The sequence below is a fragment of the Metopolophium dirhodum genome, chromosome 1 (assembly GCF_019925205.1).
Source record: "Metopolophium dirhodum isolate CAU chromosome 1, ASM1992520v1, whole genome shotgun sequence".
NCBI lineage: Eukaryota > Metazoa > Arthropoda > Insecta > Hemiptera > Aphididae > Metopolophium > Metopolophium dirhodum.
The window spans coordinates 78,207,498-78,229,832 of NC_083560.1; the positions used below are offsets into that span (position 1 = coordinate 78,207,498).

The window sequence follows — 22,335 nt, forward strand, 5'->3', positions numbered from 1 at the left end:
CGCAGGTTCAGGAACATGCGTGTACTTGTACTTGGCCGAGGTGTGCCCCACTCAGTACCGGCCGCTTTACTTCTCGGTGGTCACCATATTTGTGGGCGCTGGCATGATGACCGAGTGCGTGCTGTCCATGTTCTTCCAATGGCAGACCGTGTCGCTGATACTGTTCGTAGCCAGCACCGTCAACTGCGCGGCACTGTTCCTCGTGCCGGAGACACCCATGTGGCTCCGGACCCGTGGCCGGTCCCGGGAAGCGGACGCGGCCGAGGCGTGGCTGGGCATGGAACCGGCCGCGGTGACCGTCCCGGCGGCGGCGCCGGTCACCGCGCTGGCGGTCAACGGCGACGATCACCTGTGCGGCGCGGACGGACACGCGGCCACGGGCAAACCGACCCCGGTCGCGTACTGGACGCTGTTCACCGGCCCGTCCGTCTGGAAGCCTGCCCTGATCACCACGCTATTCTTTATCTGCCAGCAGGGCAGCGGGTTCTACGTGATGCTGTTCTACTCTGTGGACGTGCTACACGACTGCCGCGTCCAGTGGGATGGCATCACCGTTACCGCGTTTCTGTCCCTGTCACGCGTCACCGGTAGTGTGGTCTACTCCATGCTGCACCACGTCCACCGGAAGACGCTGGTCGTCGTGTCCGGCAGCGGCATGGCCCTGTCGCTGGCCATCGTCATTATCTACATGCGTATGTACAAGGACGTGGCCTCGCCTCCGTACGGCGCAGTGCTCATCGTAGCGTTCATCGCGTACGTGTTCTTCGCCTTATTGGCCATGCTCCCGTTGCCATGGACCATTTGCGGAGAGGTGTTCCCGATGGCCGTCAAAGGTGTCGTATAATAATTATATTATAATCTTATACTTATCTTCCATATTAATATGAAAGGCAATGTTTTTGTGAGAGTGATTTTGTGAGTTAGTATATATTTGTATGTTCTGAGCCAACTCGTTTTGTCTCTGCGGTAATTACACCATGTACAAGCGGTAATGTCCCGCTCAGCTGACACTGATTTTACCAACATGAATGAAAATGTGAAGACAGTAAATATTATTTCAGTCTTGTAGTTGGTTCGTTGAAAAATCGAGTTTACAGAAGATAAAAAAAATTATGTGTGCACGGTAAAAATGTTCAAATAAGCAGCAAAACCGATTTTGAGTTTGTAATATCCCTGTAATTTTTAAACATGATAAATATTTTGTGTAAAGCATGAATTTGTGGACAAAAATTGGAAAATTTCCCTGTAGAATTCAATACAATAAATATATTTTTGTGAGATGGAAAATATAGGTGTACTGCAACGGTTAACGATTATGTATAATCTTCCCGTGTTGTTCATACGATAAAATCAGTGTCCTCTGAGGGAAACATTCACGCTTGGACATGATTGTAATGTTCTGAGGCAAATATATACTACTACTACTAATAATAATATATACTACAAGCTTGTGTGTGTGTGAGTAAGCAATCCACATTCCTGTCTATTAAACAAATGGTTCTGTAATTTTTTGCATAAATATAAATCGTATACTCGAGGTATAGGTTATTAGCCAAGGACGTGCATCCAAACGTTTTATAATAATAACTTAAAATGATGTACTTAAAAAAATATTTTCAAAAATGTCGATAATTTTTAAAATAATTATGGTAAATGGATTATAATATATGCATACTAAATCCTCGTGAACGTTTTAAGTTCTACCACTTTTTTTTTGTTTTTTGTCGTCTAAAAATACGTAATTAGATTCATAATTATACGGCCACATTTTTAATTCTCTTAATTTATGAACTTTAGTTTTTATTTGAATCATGAACATTGTTGTTTTTTTTTAGGTGTAATGGGCGGAGTCGTACAATTTTTTGGATACGAATTTATGTTTTTAGTCATAAAAGTTTACCCTACATTTGTGTCAACATTCGGACCGGAATGTGTTTGGTCAGTGTTCACAATATTCTGTTTTGCAAGTGCATTGTACGGTGCGTTCATAATGCCAGAAACAAAAGGAAAATCTCTCAACGAAATATTATCATCATTCGATTCCCGTGAAAAATCAATAAAAAATAACTTGCCTTAAGAATATTGTATACTATAATAATTATTTTTATTTTTATTTTGAGGAAACATAATATACTATTGCAATTTCGTTTAATGGAATTTTAGGTATATTCTTCAATGAGCATTGAGATGCTATTATTTATATTGTAATTTATTTATTTTTGAATACCTCATAGTAAATTAAGTGTTTATAGTTTAATGTAAATTGATAATTTTCAATAGAACTAATGTATTTAATAACACCTATTAATCTATTATATTATAATATAATATATTAAAAAATCGGTTTATGTGTAATTTATTTTACATATAATTAATTATGTTCAGACCATAATATTAGTTTAATACTCCTAGGACCTAATCTATAAATCTAAAATGAGGGGGGGGGATAAAAGAATTTAAAAACAGGTATTAGAAATAAGTGTTAATAGTATAATAATAAATTGTCGTGCGTTGTTGTTATTGTTAGACCATTTTGCAGGTGAAATGCCGACCAGTACAGTAAAATACCAAAATAGCTGAACATGAAAATCAATGGTTGTAATATTAGTAAATATAATTGTGAGAACAACTAAGTAGTAAAATAAATAATTTACCATTAAAATATTAGTTTTACTTAATTTGGAATCATTATGTTCTATATCAATAGACCCTTTTGCTATAAATTAAAAGTAATTTAATATGTTAAGTACTTAAAACTTTTTTTTTGAAATACTTAAATTAAAATTTATAGAATGGAACATTGCGGATTTTTTGACGCCAATAATTTCAAAATCACTTGGTTGGAAGTGCATGTTTTAATTTTTAAAAACGCTCTACTGAACAATTCTGATATTGTCACATAGAACATGAAACTTCACCCAAGCCTACTCACAACACGCACATTTTTATTATATTATTGATATTATAAAAATATTATAATAGTATAATATATAACTTGTCCACCCACAATGTTATTTATTAGTATACTGACAGTTTTCGGCAAAACCATTTTTGAAAATTTAAAAATACATTTCTCATAGTTCATACCATAATAAAAAAAAACTTAACATTTTTTTATGAGCGTTAAAGCGTTTAAATTATAACGAAATGTTTTGTTAACACATAATAGGTAATATTATAATAACGATTTATTCTCAAAGATTTGTGTTGTTGTACACAAAATAAAACTAAAATAAAAACTTTAACTATCTCACTATTATACTACAATTATCTTTTTTATGTAGGTAGGTACACAATGATAATTTAAAAATATTTAGACTAATTTTAAAGTGTTTATACAAATTTGACATTTTTTACAATTTTTTCGTAATTTTGCTTTTAAATATTATAATATCATGTTGACAACAATTCCTATTTTCCGTCAATAAGATTGAAAATCACACCATACGCAACATGCGTTCATTTACACTAAATGTATTACTACCCAGCTGTACATTTTGTGGGAGTGCCGCTTACCTATATATATTATGTTTACACATCAAAAGTTTGGGAACCTCTGGCTTAGAGGTATATTGTTCTCAGTATGCAACATTTAAATTTATTGACAATATTATTTGATTTAATATTATATAGGTACGTCTATAGTATAGTTCTGTTAAACTGTTTCCATCCAGTATCTACGTCATAGAACTCTGCACCAATTTTTAATTGAACCATAATATGCATTATTATTGTGATGGCATGGCGTAAACCGGAGATTGTATTATAATTTATTATATAATCACTCCCAATTGGCTGTGCCGTAAGCATTTTTTTTGTTAAGAAAAAATTTCTTTATACTAATAATTATAAATGTTCTTTATTATTAACGTTTAAGTAGGTACCTATTTATTTAATTATATCCTCCTTGATAAGTGTCATGACCCCGTAGTAAGTTGCCTTGCGTAACGTTAGATTTAATTATTACAGTCTAGTGAAAGTAGTCTTTACGATGTAACTAAAAACTACTTAATATTATAAGAGGGGAATGAATGTTTTCAAAAGAAAATTTTTATAAAACCATTGTAAGGCGTTATTTTTGTTTAAAAATATTTTTTACATACCTTGAGTAAAATTTCTCATACAAAACTAGAACTAGTTTTCCAAAATAATTATCAGTTGAACGAAAAGAAAATTGGAATCCTCGTTATGGACTCATTAATTGAAGATCATTCATCTTGTTATGAACTGATTAAATCATCCATTTATCCCAGATACATTGTGTCGGAAACGTAACTGAAAATGTATTTATAGTTACGTATGTTATGATTTTTTAATTATTTAATTTGTTTAAACAATATTGTATACATTTTCATCTCGCTAAATATGTGTAACACATATTTTATGAATGTTTATTTCCTCATTACATGCGGTTCTTGAAGAGGTAACCATCTTTACATACAGGATGATTCACCATGCATGCGCTCACCCCCATTTTACATTTAATTTAATATTTTTAAATATACTTCAGGACCAATTTTTCAAATTATTGACATTTTTTGTTTTGCTTAAATGAGCACCTATTGTATAAACTACTGTTTTTCAAATGAGAATTTTAATAAAGGAGGTTCTCATTAAGAAAATATAAGTTTGTATCAACATAGGAAACTTATTAAGTAGGTAGTACAAAAAATGGTTTTTAAGTATATACGCGTTTAAAAAATCAGAATTTGAATTAATTCAGAATTAAAGTAAAAAAATTAAGGGGAGCATGCTTGATGAATCACCACGTCTAAGATATTAAGATATAAAAAGAGTTTTCTCTAAAAGCACTTTTGATTTTATACATTTTTTTTGATTTGACTTTTTTAGAACCATCTGTAATACCACTATATTAATACAATGGAGCTATATAGTGGCGTTCGCGGGATTTTTCCATGGTAAGGAAAGTGTGCATTGTAAATTAATAATTATCCAGAGTTGTCACATCTCACAAGATTTGTTTATAAAATAAAATAGGTCCTTTATTAGTTCTTATACTAATATAAAACATAAAATATGCACAAAAATATATTTAAGAAAAAAATCATTTTAGCATAACAATAATCGACAATAAAATACAGTTTTATTATAATGTTTGTACAACTTCAACTTTTACTTTTTATTTATGCTGGCTGTAGCTAATCCACTTACTGGGTTTACTACATTTGAAACTTGAAAAATATAGAAAAATAATAATATTAAATATGGACAATGCGCCACTCCACCAATGCGTATGCCACTCACTGGAACTTTATTAAAATCTCGTATAATAATAATATAATATGTATCCTTAATCTGACATTTTTTTTTAGATGTATGCATTATATAATATACTTTCCTGGGCTCCTATTCAAAAATAAAAATCAGGAAATTCTTTATTCCTGAATTTTGTATGATAAGTTACAAAGTATTTAAAATTGATTACCTACTCACTATCTATTACATGGCAACTGTTTTTTTTTTTTTTTTTAATTAAATCTCTCTAATGTTCATTATTTTATAGATAGGTACACTTTAAAATATTTTTCAATAAGCAAATTAATTCTCAGAAATAATTTTGTTATAGCTTCTTTCAAGTATACTAACACACTGAAAATCTGACAGTGCAAAATAAACTTTTATCATTAATTAATTGAAATCTCTTAGCAATACATTCATTAACCATTTCCCCTTCATCCATTACCATTAATTAAATTCAAATGTTTAAAAAGATGTTAGCTAAATAGTATCTGCAACTTCATCTTTGTCAATAAACACTTCTATGGAACACAGACTACCTACAAGTGAAGACGGAAATTAATTTGATAAAGTAGTGTTCCTACATACAACAGAATTGTTTATTCTGTAGTATTTTAACGAGTCTTGTAAAATAAAATAACCTTTGGGATCTTTGGAACCAGATAATATTATTATATATAAATATTATGTATATTACCTACTAGGTACTAGAGATGTGAGTTTGTATTATACAGTGGCATACAATTGTATTATACAACGAGGTATTATACGCATTAGTGCATTACGCATGGTAGATATAAAATATAATATAATATTCCTATACTTAAATAAAAACACGGGATAACTACGACCCGTATGGAATGTGGGGTGATTCAATATACATATTATAATACATACATATTAGGCAGTGGAGTGGTGGAGGGTGCACGCGGGTACACGGCGTGTACCCACCTCCTAATTTTATATTTATGGGTGTACCCTTAACGAAAATTGTGGTACGCAGGTTAGGCGTAGCCCCAAGTTATTTTTTACAATGATTAAGGCGTGTACTCATAAACTTTTGTAGGACTTCATCACTGATATTAGGCATATATATGCATTCCTTATATATTACACACGTGACACATTCAACACATACAAAATAATATTTAACACCTCTGATCAGACTTTTAGTAAAAAATATTGCCCTCCTAAGCCAAAAGGCAGTATGCAACAATGTAGTAGTTTTGAGAAAAATAACTTTTTCTGAATCACCTTGTTATTTTTATCATATTATCAAAATAAAATTATTATCAATGATTCTTAAATAACTTTTCCTGTAGAGTCCAATAACGCTCATGGATAAACTTTAAGATACCTCTTATTAACACCTCAAAACGCATATACGTACTTTTAGCTTAGTGGTGTGAGACATTAATATTATTGTTTACAGAGGGAAAATGCAGTATGAGCACATTTACAATAGCACAACCATGAAATAATATAAAATAATATAATATAATCATGGTTGATAGGCCAAATACAATCACAGAATTAATAACAACCAGAATGTTAACAGCGGGGTCATCTAAGATCATGGTTAACAGCGTATATTTATAAATTATTATAATCTATGATAATACTCGTATGATATTGTGTGATACGGCTAGACAATTATCATCAATATTAAACGAAAATACCGTATTTGATCCAATTCTAAGTAAAATTACCGTGTACCGTGGTCAATTACTGTCTTTTTGCTTAGCATGTGTTTGATACTGCTTTGTTGCTTAGTATCGTTCATATATTTGTTAATACGTATTATGTTTAACCACGTTTATTATACAATATATAATATATTGCATTTACGGTATTTTTGCTTAGGAAACAAAAAATTCGCCTCAAAATATCGAATACTTTGATATAATAAACTTACTGCCGTTTGGCTTTGGAGGGCAGAAAACAACACAATCAATTATCAGCGGCACCAGACGACACTCACGTTATAGTTAGATAAATGAACGCGATGTAAATTGTGTACTTGTTACATTTACATTTACTCATATATTATATTATACTTCAAGACGCCTCCGATCAGACGTTCAGTAAAAAGCATACAATAAATTAAACACAGCGGCACCTTTGTCACACCGCACAAAATAAAATCATAAGCACATCAATACTTTAACGTTGTGTTCAATTGATACACACCGACAAGGAAGTGATTACACAAAAAATTGTTCTATATAAGGCTGTAACAAAATCGACACAGCTCGCCAGATCGCCAGTCCGTCACACCCTCACACATCATACATTATAACATACGAAATATAATAAAGTAGTAGAATAATTATTAATTATACATAAGTACCCTTTAAACTAGTGAAATTAAAGCACTATTCAACGTTAAATAATATCAGAACACGTATACCCATAATTTGTATATACTTTAAATATCATATTTTTACCATTACTACAAGTTATTCTTACTTTACTTTTTCCCCTTTATCTTTTCGTATTTTTACTCTACTATAGATAGGTAGTATTTTAAAAAAAATAATAGTTTATATTATAAGAAATTAAATGAAATTTGATATTTAAGAATATAACTTACTATTCATTGTTGTAACTACATTATTTTAAATTAAAATTATTTTTAGTCACTAGATATAATATCACGACTGGCATGTTATGTGACATAAAATATTAATTTAGTCTAAAATAATTCTTGTATTAGGTATTGTGATTTTGTAAATCTTTTTTGAAATTATTACGGCATTTTAAAATTTGTCATAATATACAATAGTTTTTTAACCTATGTTCAATTAGTGCTATTCAATGGAATAATTTTCAAAATTAGTGCTATGTCCATTAAAAAGTTACGTGGGGACTTACTCCACTATATCTTCACGTTTTTCCTGGTCGGTCGACAAATTATTGCGCTAAATAACAGCATAATAAAATTTATTTTATTCAATAGCATATAACATTATTTTTATTGGTATACAATGAATATGAGCATGGTCCGTACCAATCTTACACAATGGTCGCATTCTCACAGTCGCATATTAATTTCAGCAGGTTTTGCTAAAACTGCGAGTAGGTAAGTCATATATATAGATAACATTGGAATGAGTTTAAAATTATTTTTTGGTTTCACAATTCTGTCAAAAATTATACCTAATATTATCTTAGTTTAGAACCTTATTGCTTCGTGATAGGTTATAGTTATTTTATATTGTACGTGGCAATAATCATTTCTCAGTAAAATTAATATAAAAAATAAAAATTGTAAAAATATTCTTGTTCACTAAGAACAATGTTCTCAGAACATAAAACAAAGAAGTATTGAAAGGCAGTACCTGTATAAGCGTTACCTGTGGTAGATAAAAATATATTGTTGTCAAAATATTATCAACTTAAGTAGTTTTATTCAAGTAGCATTATGCGCGATAAGGCTAGGTAGAAAATATATTGTGTAACAAACATATTTGCTTTCGGCGTGCGTTGTATACCTATACCAATATAATATGATTAGTTTGCGCGAACGATATCCATTAAAACGATGACATCCAGCGACACGATTTATTAAAAATAATTGTTGAACGCTCAAAATCTTCGTCTAAAACTCGTGAGTAAAATATAATAATATTAAAAATAAATGGGTACAAATCATGCCACTATAACACTAACATAACATATTTTATGTTAACATATTATTTAGTCAAACGCTGAAACACCAATCGGTCCAATCTTACACATTGTATTGCAGGTTATTGCAATTTGGTTTTTTTTTATTCTCGTCTACCTAAATCTCCAATCACCTGGAACGTCACCTCCGATAAATATAAATTACGATTATAAAGCATTTGGATGGAAATGTTGACACGTTTAATAGTCATATTTATTTCACTTAATTGTATTTTATTTTGATTATTTGTTTATATTAGTAGGGGAAAGAAGAATAAAGTGGCCATTTCGATATCCATTCAAATGATTTGACGTCAAGTGACATGATTTAAAGAAATGTTGAACGCTCAAAATCTTTGTCTACAACTCGTGAGTAAAATATAATAATAATTAAAAACAAGTGGGTTGTGGATACGAATCGTGTCATTAACACTAACTGTGCATATTTTATGTTTATATATTTTTATACAAACGCAGTCTGTTTAATATCCAATCGGACATATTATTGTGTTGGTTATTGATTTTTCATTTTTGATTCTCATCTACCTAAAACTGAAATCACCTGTAACATCACAACCGATAAAAGTAAAGGGAGGTTATAAGGCATCTAGGATGGGGGGTATGTAGTCACGCAGTCATAATTATTTCACTTAATTGTATTTTATTTTAATTATTTCTATAGTAGGGGAATGGGGGAAAGAAATATATAATGGCCGTATCCATTCAATTATTTGACATAAAGTAACATGATTTATTAAAAAATAATTTTGAACGTTAAAAATCTTCGCCTAAAAATCTAAAACACTAAAATATCTAAAATAATCTAAAATGGAATATTCTATGTTATTATTAACTTCTCAAATTATTCTCAGTATCTTATATTTCACTATCGAAACGTGTACATATTTATAGTACGTCATACCAAGGACTAGAACTTTTTGAATTTTTCGGTATCGATTCCGGTACGGGTACTCCAAAAATAAAATAACAGTTCCGGTTCTGGTACTTTGATGAAAAAAATAAAGGTTCCAAATAATTTCAGTTCTAGTTCCAGATAATTTTGGTACCGAAAAATATAATAATTTTAAATACCTGTCCGGAATGCGGGTAAATTATAATAGTATGAGAAATATTAGAAAACTCATAATATGATCATACATAGATTATACACAAAACAGTAATACCTTTAAATTATGATAAATATAGTTATTTTATTTTTAAACCTACTAGTACAGAACATGTCCCAGACATAAATAAAATGCTAACAGGCTTTCTTGCCGACTTTAAAACTATTATTAACCCACTTATGGAAATTCTTGTCAAAGTAATTTCTAGTCTATCCAACCTATTAAATAAATAAAATGTTTAATAACAACACAAATAATTCAGTCACTGATAAAACATTATTAATATGCCTATTCAATGCAAATGGCCTAAAAAACCACGTTCACGAACTTGAAACTGTCCTAAACAATAAACGTATAGACATCGCTCTAATTACTGAAACGCATTTCACTAAGTGTACCTCTATCCATATTCCAGGCTACAAATTGATTAAAACAAACCATCCTGACAACACCGCACATGGCGGTGTTGCTATCTTTATTAAATCGTCAATAATATTTATACCACTTCCTAACTTTAGTCATGACTTTATTCAATCCTGTGCCATTTGACATAACCTGAACAACATTCTAATCTCTATTGCTGCATTGTACTCCCCTCCAAAACACAATATTACAAGCTCAAAATTTTCTGAATACTTTGACACATTTAAAAACAATTTTATCATAGGCGGCGATTTCAACGCCAAGCACCAGTCATGGGGATACCGCACTAATAAGCCTCGGGGTTTAGTCCTTTACAACTTTGCTACTTCCAAACATTTCAAAGTTCTCGCCCCTTCTGGACCATCATACTGGCCAACCTCCACTAAAAAAAATCCAGATATACTGGACATCTTTGTTTCAAAAATTCCGAATTGTCTTCACTACACCACTACAAATATCTTAGATTTAAACTCTGACCAATCGTCTGTAATGCTAACCACTCCTCCACTCTGGCAAGGCCCCCCAAAGCTTTTTAATCGTACTACAGACCACAAAAAATTTCACGACCTCGTAAACGAAGAAATTAAATTAAAAACCTCAGCTGATATTGATTCAGCCGTAAATAGTCTAACTACCATTATACAGTCAGCTGCCTGGTCAGCAACAAACTATGATACAAATCCAATGATACATAAACCTCTTCCAGAGATCATTTGAACCAAAATAGTCGAAAAACGCAAGGCCAAAGCGTTATACTAACGCACGCGCCTCCCCTCACGTAAACATGACTTATAATCATCTAGCTAACTCTGATAATCTGTGGCCGATTACGCTGATGATAAGGCTTTAATCTCAATCCATGCTGACCCTCTCGTTGCCTCTGAAAATTTACAAAATCACATATACTCGATGGAAAATTGGTTTACAAATTGTTGCTTTAAAGTTAATCTAAACAAATCAATACATGCAACCTTTACTCTCCAACTTGCCCCCTGCCCCAGCGTCACCTTATACGGAACCCCAATCACCTCCTCATCAAAAGTCAAGTAGCTGGGCCCCACATTCGACCAATGACTAACCTGGGCCTATCACATCAAATCCAAAAGGCTGACTTTAAACAACCGACTAAGAATGCTAAAAACTCTGCTTCATAATAATAAACACTCCTCTCTAAATGTCAAACTGCTCATCTATAAATCCCTGCTTAAACCTATCTGGCTCTACGGGATTCAGCTTTGGGGAAACGCAAAAAATTCAAACCTAAATAAAATTCAAACGTTCCAAAATATCGCCATAAGGAAACTCTCGAATTCCCCTCCTTATGTATCAAATCCCTCACTCCACACAGATCTAAATCTAAAAACGCTTAACGAAGAAGCCAAGGCCTACTACAAACGATTTCACACCAAAACAAACTATCACAAAAATCCTCTAATCAAGAACCTAGCGTCGCTTACCATACCCGGAAACCCCCCAAGGCGCCTAAAGTGTAGTGATGCCGAGATCTTTTAATTAACTAACATGTGAACTCTTCTTTTGTAAGTGTCACCAATGGGTGGCTACTTTCTTCAATTTTATCATATCATACTTTACTCTGAGCCTATATGCTTATTGTGTCATCTGGAACAAATTGTATATTACTTATTTAAAATAAAAAAAAAAAAAAATTTTTTGAACCTAAAATTTTTTATTTAAAAATTCCGGTTTGGTTCCGGTACTTTATTTATTAAAATCAAGGTTCCGGTTCCGGTTTCTTAATATTTTAAAAGTTCCTGTTCCAGAACCGATTTTTTTAGGTTCGGTCCCAGTCCTTGGATGAAAATAAAGAATAATCGATTCACATTTTTAACAACTGGAGTTGGTACAATTCATACCTATATCTTTATTTCGGTACATATTACACCAGCTTTTCAAAAATATTGATGAAAATTACACATATTAAATATATTTTGGGTCAATTTTAGTTCGAATCGACTACGGTCAGTAAAACAGCTTCAAAAGACACACGCAACGTACGCTTCTATGTATATACTATATAGTAAATTGTTACAAAATAAAAAATTGTAACTCTCCGATATGCCCTAGATGATAATTAATATAACCTTGCCTTTACATTTTATCATAGATCAATTCACTCTATTTTTTACAGAGTAAAAAAGATTATTGTTAACGTAAAGTTTGCTATGTTTAACGTTTGTATAATAGAGACAACACATGTATCTTAAGTACGATAAAATGTTACGCTGCTTAACATCCAACTCTCCCTCGGTCTCACCACAAAAACGTATTCCCGTATTATCTTGCAATCCTTCTTTTATTTTGTTTTTTTTTATTTTATTTATGGTACAGCTTCAACTGCTAAGGTTGTTCAACTAACAGCTTGGAACAAACATTGAAGGTATTTGATTATATATTAATGATAAAATAGTTTCTTAAATTAGGTTTACATATAAATTTGTTTTTTTTGTTACATCCCGACGGCATTTTGAAATGATAATATTATAACTACATTATAATAATATTATACTCACGAATAATAATATTATAGTCACGAATAATATTATTAAAATGTTGTAATAATATTTTTAGTCAAACATTTGCTGTCTGGGATATAAAATATACAATAGCTCCTTAAATCAGGTTGTACATTATTTTGTTTGTGTTTTTTTTATTATTTAAAATAACTTAATTTCAAACCACTGTAGATTTTTTTATATTAGTTATACTTTGAGATACGACATGAACACATGACATATCCGTGATTGTAATAGCATTATTATAGATACCAATAAATTAAACTCAATTAAAGCTCTCCGCTGAGCTCAAAATCTAAAACCGTTAAGGAAATACGGGTCAGTGACCAATTTGTTTAATAAAATCTATGTATATAAAAATATAATACAAAGTTAGGTTAGTTATACCATTTAGCATTTATATAACTCAAGAACGGCTTGACCAATTGTATTGATCTCTTATTTGTTGGATTAGTCTCCACCCCGAATAGCAGAATATCTATTAAAATATCAGAAAAGTCCACCGGAATAGTAAGAAATGAGGATTACAAAAAAATAAACTAAATAATAATATTTTGCTGTTAGTGGTTAAATAGCTATTGGTTATGATTGAATATAGTTTTAAACCTAACCTACAATATTATATTTGGTCAAAACCATATAACATAGTAAAAATGATGGACCTTTTCCGTTTATTCACTACCACTACTTTTTTGGTTTTTAGTAGCTGTTCAACATTGGTTGGTAAGTACCCCACTGTTTTTTATTTCATGATTTTATTTTGTCCCAAGAACTCTCAATGGTATTAGTGTGAGCCAAAGTATTTGTACGTAAACCACGTTAGTGATACCCGCGTTGCCAATCGCTCGCTGCGCTGCGCTCGGACAAAAAAAATCGAAAATATCCTTCGAGCTATTAGTTTCGAGCTATTCTAATATGAAATCTAATATTCTTATTTAAAAAACAAAACTGAAATACCTATTGTAAAAAATACTATGACGAATACAAAAAGTATGCATTTTGCAAATACTTGGTAGTTGATAACTGATAACTGGATGTTTAATTTGCTAATAGCACAGCCATAGGCAGGGATAAGTTCATACCTCGGGCGGTGGTTAGCATAGGCCATAGCATTTACCTTATTGTCTTATTATCATTATATACGTGAAGCAAACGTTATCCCTGCAGTTAGTCTGATATAATTTCCCCATAGATTATACATATTATATATTATCTATGCATTTCCCTCGTATTTAATCATATGTTATTATCATTATAAATATTTTAGTATACGTACCACGGACTAAGTATAATTGATATCTTAGTCCGTTATACGTACTATGAACTAAGAACTAACAACGAATCTTCTTAGTTTATGTACGTACCTATTATTTATTTTTCTTGTGCAAAAAATGTTTTTTTTCCAGAGTTGATTTTAGCCCTTCAAAGATCTTTAGGGTATGCAGCTGCATACCTTGTATACCTCATGCGCACGCTTATGGTGACTGTTATAGCCGGTACCTACCAATTAAACCTCCGCTTTCTAAGAATCTAAGATCATTAAAAAAATACGAGCAATCAACAACTTTTTTTTTTTAATAAAATATTTACAACTGTAAGGTAAACAATAATTTAACATCCATCCAGCGTTATAATATTTTTAAAGCGACTTTCTATCGTTGCTTTCAAACTTCACAACACTCGCGTGGTCTTTGGAAAAACTTTGTACAGAGTTGCTGTGCACTCTCGAGCATTTTAAATTATAATAATTATGAATCACTGTTATAAATGTCTCGTTTACTTAATATTTTTAATGTTACTTTACTTAATTAAATTTGTTTATGAAAATACATTTATACCCTTGCTACAGTACCATATTGTTATCCTTCTCTGTCAAATCAATTATAATATATACCCGAAGTATTTAGCAAAAACAACTGTTTCTTCTGTTTATTTTTGACCAGTTAAGTCCCTTAACGTTTTACATGATATTATATTTTAATAAGCGCGTTTTTTCTAAGTCACGTACAGTGGCTCAAACAATCCCCTTCCTCTCCACAAAAAAAATTATAAAATTAAATTAAATTATACAAATAAATTGTTTGCAAAGTCTCTGCATTTTAAAACGAAGAAGACCGCACACCGTATATAATAAATATGAGATTAAAATTGATTTAATTTTATAAAACTAATCTAAAAAAATATTTGATATAATTCTATAATATAACAAAAATCAGTTATCAAATGCATTACTATCTTTGAAATTCAAAGCTGGAACAGCTAATAATTTTTTTTTAACTCGGTCAAGTTTAAGATTAATATGCATTAATACGAAGCAGTTAAAGATTAGTTTAATTTTTGGATAACTTAGTTAAGTTAACACAATTTTTATAAAACTGTTTATTAAGTTAAAAATAAATGTTTGTTTATTGTTTTGTTTATAACATATTTATTTTTTTTATGAATTCAAAACTATAAAGTGTTTATACAGTGTTTTATTATAGTATTCATTGAAGTTGTTTGTCACTAAAAAAAAAAAAACCATTCACATCAAACATAACCCGAAATATTTTTTGTGAAATGAAAACAAAATAGAGTATTTGTATGTGTATGTGTATGTGTATGTGTATGTGTATGTGTATGTGTATGTGTACCTAATAAAATAAAATGCAATTGGAAACAAACCTGACTTCAATTCTTAAAATTAAAATTGAATTCGTCGATTTCGCGTTAATTGAAAAACGAGTTAAGTTAGTAGTTACACTGACAGAAACCCAAAAAAAACTAATTTTGTTAAAAATTTCAAATAAACAAAAAATTATCTTATCTTCTTAAATCAATTATTATTCATTTATATAATATGTCAATAATATATTTATCAATTTTTAATTACTCAATACGATTGATGATTAAGTATTGTAGGTAGTTATATCTTATATATAATATTAATACTTTAATAGTACTATTAGGAAAATTATATTTCTACAGTTATTATACGGATGAAATATATTTTTTCATTGTATTTAACATTCGATACTTGTATGAAAACTGACAATGTTAACACTAATGAACCACACAAACGATTATAGAATTATAGGATTATTATTGACTTTGTTACTTACTGTGGCGTGACATATTAATATGTTTGAATACAAAATGTTATAGAAATGTGATTTTTAAGAATATAAAGTTTTATACATTTTTTTTATATGGGTACTGTGTGTCTATGTTATAAAAATACCGTATTCCGGCCATAATGTTATAATTAAAACAAATAAAATATACACAAATATAACAATACCTAATATTGTTTTACACTTTTATACCATTTTATCTTACAATTTATAAATTATTTTAAGCTTTTTTTAAAAAAAAGTTTTCCTAACAATGGTCATCTTAACTTAGTGTTACAATATTTTTGGCATTCTAACAATATAATATAATAACATTATTTACAAAAATGTACAAAGATTAATTATTATAAGCTAAATTATCATATAACTGTAAACTAAATTAGATATGGTATGTCATCGTCGGTGTCTCAAACCTAATTCAGAAATTGTTAATTCTTTATTAAAGTATCATTCCAATTTTTAAAGTTATTATTTCATAGGTGACAGCGTACCGTAAACAAATTAAAAACACATATTTTTATTTAAATTTCAAACTTAAATATTTAATCGATTATCTAAATACAATTATAAAAATGTGCCTAGGTCTACCTCTGATACATATTGTGAAAAATTAGAATATTTTGTCGGAATGCAAATCGAGATAATCATTTCAAATTATTGTTAGAGTTGTCTGTTTGAGTGAACAATAAACGTATATTTAGATTTCATTATAATATGTTTCTTGGTTACATAGATATTTTTTTTCTAAATTATTATTGACTAATGAATGTTACCATTATTTGACATTCTACAACCATCTAGTAAAGTTCGATTTTATTATTTTAATTCCAATCAAAGTTAAATATTCATTCAAGTATTCACTTCTGCCGTTTATACTGACACGCGTACGTATTTTTTAAGTGTATATTTAGTAATAAATTAATAATATAATAATTTGGTAAAAAATGTATAATTTTATAAAACAAATCTAAATAGAATAAAAAAATTTTAATAAGATTTAAATATGAAAAAAAATCTATATTTATTTTGATAAAACAATCCTAAAAAAACTAAATTTGGTAATAATCTTAAAAAAATCCTTTATTTGATACAAAAATGTATATAAAATAAAATGAAACAAAACTAAAAAGAAATAAAAAATCTATAAAAATAAAAAAATATATATAAATTTGAAATAAAAATGTATATTTGATATACAATCTAGATTCTAGATAGGATAAAAAATCCAAATTTCATAAAAAATGTATTATTTCATAAAAAAAAAATCTAAATAGAATTAAAAAATCTAAATTTGGTAAAAAAATGTATTATTTCATAAAACAAATCTAAATAGAATAAAAAATCTTAATGAGATTTAAATATGATAAAAAAATCTATATTTATTTTGATTAATAAATCTTTAAAAAATCTAAATTTGGTAAAAATCTTGATAAAAATCATTATTTAATAAAAAATGTATACTAAACAAAAATAAAACAAAATAAAACAAATCTTAATAGAATAAAAAAATCTTAGTAAGATTTAAATATGATAAAAAAAATCTATATCTGATTAAAAGATCTAAATTTGATTAAATATCTATAAATGATAAAAAAATCTTTAAAAAATCCAAATATGATAAAAAATCTATATTTATTTAATAAAAAATGTGTATAAAATAAAAATTTTAACGAGTTTGGGGAGGTGTACAAATGTTTAAATTAGGATTACAAATGTGTACAAATGAAATAACAATCGTTGGTAGGTACTAGTTTGGAGTCGGTGGGACTAATACAAGCCGATGGCAGTACTGGGGTAACGTTACCCCAGTACCGCCAAGGGAAAATTGATTTTCCCGAGTTTGGGAAGGTGTACAAATGTTTAAATTAAGATTACAAATGTGTACAAATGAAATAACAATCGATAAGATACTTTTTGACTTTTATTTTCAGTTTGGTGGTACTGGGGTAACGGACCTGCCACAACTAGCTGCGGCGGCTGACGGATTTCGTCTTCGTACGCTTATAACTACATATCATTTACTACAACATTCTGGTATGCATATTATACTATAATATTTCTTATTATGAGTTGAGCAACGGATCGTAATAGTATTTGATGGTATATCGGAAGGAGTTTGACAGCCGCCATTGTCACCACTGCAGCATGTACGTAAGTCCGTTTCGGTGTACCGGACAAAGTTTTGGCACGTCCTTGAATAAATCTTGGTCTACAATACTCTGCAAGCCTTCGCACTACTGAATTTGGCATCTACATCTTCCATAATGCATTATTTAGAGAACTATTATGCGATACGTGAATGTAGATGATATATTATACAACAGCCGTTTTATTGTACTTACAAAATGATACAATATTACGTCTTGAATATCCAATATAATATTCTCGACATAAGTGGGGCTGGATGAAGCCTGACCAAAGTCCTAGGCACATATTTTTAAATAGCCAGTTGTATAGCAATATTATAATAAGGTCATAATGGAAAAAAATCATTATCTTATGGGGAAAACTTGTGTGTCTTTAATAAGTGGCAATATGTCGTTTATGGCATTTGGGTTAACCGTAAATGATAATTAGTGTGAGTGTTGCTGAATGCGGATACCGGGCGAACTTGTGTCAACGGCACCGCCGACCAAAAATGAAAAGCGTGTTTTTTTTCGTCAAACACGCTTTACAGGAGACACTGTTACGCATCCTAGGATGGTCTGATTTCATTATTTTTTGTTAACATGAGGATGATTTTCTACAAAGTGAATTGAACTTTAATTTTTAATTTCAATACTTACTTAAGACAAAAACTAATAAAAAAACAAAAGCTTGTAAATATTATAAATATTATAAGGAAATATTTTATTTATATTTTTTGGCCAAGAAGTACAAATTTGAAAAATATTTTGTAAAAAACATTAACAAAACATTTAAATCATATTTTTTGAAAAACATTTTCATGCAAACATAAAAATTTTAGTCAACATTTTTGTGCAATCATATAGTCCAATATTTTGTTATCATGAGAATAAAATATTTATACAATATAATTAGTCAAATATTCATTATACAAGCACTACAAAATATTCACAAAATATTATAATTTCTCAATTAATGCTGTGTGGGAAGTATATTTTATTAGTTTAGTATTATAGTTATTTATATTTAAAAACATTTTTTTTCTACTTTATGTGAGATAGTCATTGATCAAATAAATAAATAAATGTTATTTAATAATATATTTTCATTCATTAATACAATGCTAAAGCATTTAATATTTCTCCTGGCAACATATATTAAATGTTGAATGCTATAACGAGTGTGAACTAAAAGTGTTAAATTTATTTTTATAATATAATAAATTATATTTTTATAATTTATTATTCATTTAGAAAAAAATAGTCCCTCCAATTGTCTATCCCTAGATACGTGCCTACCTTACAGCATATATGTAGTTAATCCAGGCCTAGGCAAATTTATACTTAGCTTTAACTTTTTAACTTTTAGCTTTTATGCATTTAATTTCTATTGATTATTGACTTTTAATTTAATTGTTTTTTATTTATATTAATATATTATATTATATTAAATTTATAAAAGTCTGTATATCTTCCACATAATATAATTGCCATGGCTACCAAATAAAAAAGGAATTATTATTACCTATTAATTAAATACTTAAAGTGCAATGATATTTTTAAAAGTTTTGTGTACTCTATTTTAAATATTTTAAATTACAGATATCAAATGTCAAAACGCAAAGAAGAGTGATCTCAGCTGGGTCGTGGACGGCAAAGCCCCCAAGGATTTGACGTGGGCCATACGCGGGATCTTTACCCCTCCCCTCATAACATGCAATTTTTATTAAACATGTTACATGGCATATCGTATAGTTAAAACCACAATAAATCTAAAATTAATATTATTATAAATCATACATTTGGTAGGTATACCGTGTATAGTATATTCGCAAAAACGTTAAGCTTTCGATTTTGCATAAGAGATATTTTGTATTTTAGATTTAATTTAATTATGAATATTGTGTTTCCAACATTAAATAAAATTAAAATGGTTACAATTATTCACACTTGGTAGCTGTAATTACTCGCATCTAATCGCTATTTATAAATCGTCTATACAATTTTAATTTTAACGCCCAACAATCGAAAAATGTTTCTATGTGTAAGTATAATATCTTGAAAATATCCAATACCATAGAAAGATTGCGAGTACATAAAAAATTTAAATTATAAAAAACACACTAATGTTGTTGCCAAACTCAAGAAACATAATATAATGCCTGTCTTATTTATAAAATTAAATGTACTTCATTGTCTCGGTATTTCATGACAACTGCAGACTTCAGTCAAAATCGGATTGATAACTTCATCAGTAGTAGTAGTCTGTTTAGGAATTCAATTCGATTATGTATAATCAAACTTTGCGAGCATTTTAACATATGTAACGTTTCCAGACCAACATTTTTATTATTTTGACAGATGATTATAATAATAATATGCCTAACCCTCGGGTCCTTACAAAATAATATAATAACTGCACACATATGTTTTGAACATTATATTTAGAATTCTAAGTATATAATTTCCAAAAGCCAAACTTTTAGGTTATCCGACCGACCATCCGAGTAATTAAAACTATGAGCATATAATATAAAAGGGTGGCAAATCTGACTGGAGTAGCAGCTGCATAATAATATATTTTGTAATACATGTACTGCCTCCATGAGCACGCATTTATAGTGTGTTAGCATTTTAGTTTAAAATCTATAAAGTTTATAATACTTTAATTTTAATATGTGGTAGCTTTCTGGCGACCGTGTAGTGTTTAAGGGGAGTGAAAATACATTTTTAAATTTGTATTCAAAAAAAAAATAAAGAATACTTTAATTAATCAAAAAGTTGGTAAAAAGTAAAAAGCAAAAACGACGTGTTATACGAGTAATACAAAAATATAAATGTAAATCGCAGCAAAATTGTTGAAATATGAATTTTATAATATAATTTAAAGACGAATAATGACATTATATATTGACTAAATGGCCTATTATTATGATGTGACATATAATAATAATATTATATTGATAATATGTGTTGTGAAACGGAAATTACTTGTAGGTAGTACCGTAGCTACATTACTTATAATACTATATAGTTGACAATGATTGATCTCCTATATAGCGGACCCACAACGAACATAAAAATGTATAGTATAACAAGAAATATAATACCATGATTTATTGAGTCTTTCGATATAATATTATAGTCTCACTACTCATTAATACGGTAGGTATACGTTATTGTCGTTTATAATAATGGACGGGCTCACTTTACAATATAGGTTGTACTACCGTCTGACTTATTGTAGATTATGTCAGGCGAAATAAAAATATATATTTTAATGATTTAAGTAAAGCTTAAGTTTTTATATGTACAGCCTGCTGCAGATATAATAGGACTAAATATTGATGAATTATTTATTTCGTAAACGAGCAGGTATTCTTCAGAAGGAGGCGGAAGATTCGAGAAATCAATAAATTGCGCCCCCCCCCCCCCCCCCCCAACAAAAAAGGTCACAGTTAAACTCCACGAATATTACATAGCCGTGCTCACAGATGCAGCAGAAGGTTCATGTGTTGCATGTGCAACATTATTTTGGGCCTCTTGATTGGCCAGTGGGCCGTGGTGGTGCATGTAATGTTAAACAAGACCAATTTTTGATAAAATTGATTTTATTGTTTGGTATAAATAATGTTTAAGGATTAAAATAATCCTAGGATTCGATTAGTATATTTTACAATTTCCCAATTGCAAAGGACTCAATAGGTGTATTTTTCATTTATACCCGCGGAACTCGATTAGTTAATTTTTTTTCCATTCCAGTGGTATTGATAATATAGGTACACCGGATTTGGTAGTTGATTTTTTTATAGTTACAATACGTTTGTAATGCGCACGTTTCAAAAAACACAAAGCTTAAATTAACAGAAACCGCTGCGCAGAATATTACAAGTTGTTATGCAGGCAAAAATAAACAGGAAAAAAATACGGTCACTCACCCGGTAAAAAATAACAAATTTATATAGGAAAAAGTAACATAAAAAAAATACGTAAAAAAGTCAAAAGAAATAAAAGCGAATGGTACAAAAATTAATAATTTATCAAATAATCAACCGCCATACAGTTCGATAATATTGTACACATT

The 22,335-nt window shown here is 29.6% G+C and overlaps 1 protein-coding gene and 1 long non-coding RNA gene across 3 annotated transcripts in view; both read left to right on the top strand.

The window, feature by feature from the left end:
* LOC132934687 (facilitated trehalose transporter Tret1-like) overlaps positions 1 to 2,344 on the top strand; it is a 36,069-nt gene extending 33,725 nt beyond the window's left edge. The window contains exons 4-5 of the mRNA XM_061001009.1: positions 6 to 833; positions 1,836 to 2,344. Coding sequence (XP_060856992.1) covers positions 6 to 833; positions 1,836 to 2,077 — 1,070 coding nt within the window. The 3' untranslated portion in view covers positions 2,078 to 2,344. The remainder of the gene's footprint in view (positions 1 to 5; positions 834 to 1,835) is intronic.
* A 6,384-nt stretch (positions 2,345 to 8,728) lies between these two features.
* LOC132935437 (uncharacterized) lies at positions 8,729 to 19,506 on the top strand. Of its 2 annotated transcripts, XR_009663250.1 has the most exons (4): positions 8,729 to 8,869; positions 9,189 to 9,297; positions 12,828 to 12,876; positions 18,057 to 19,506. It is a non-coding gene; the product is annotated as an uncharacterized LOC132935437 (long non-coding RNA). The 2 variants fall into 2 exon arrangements; XR_009663249.1 differs by lacking the exon at positions 12,828 to 12,876.
* Positions 19,507 to 22,335: the final 2,829 nt, after the last annotated feature.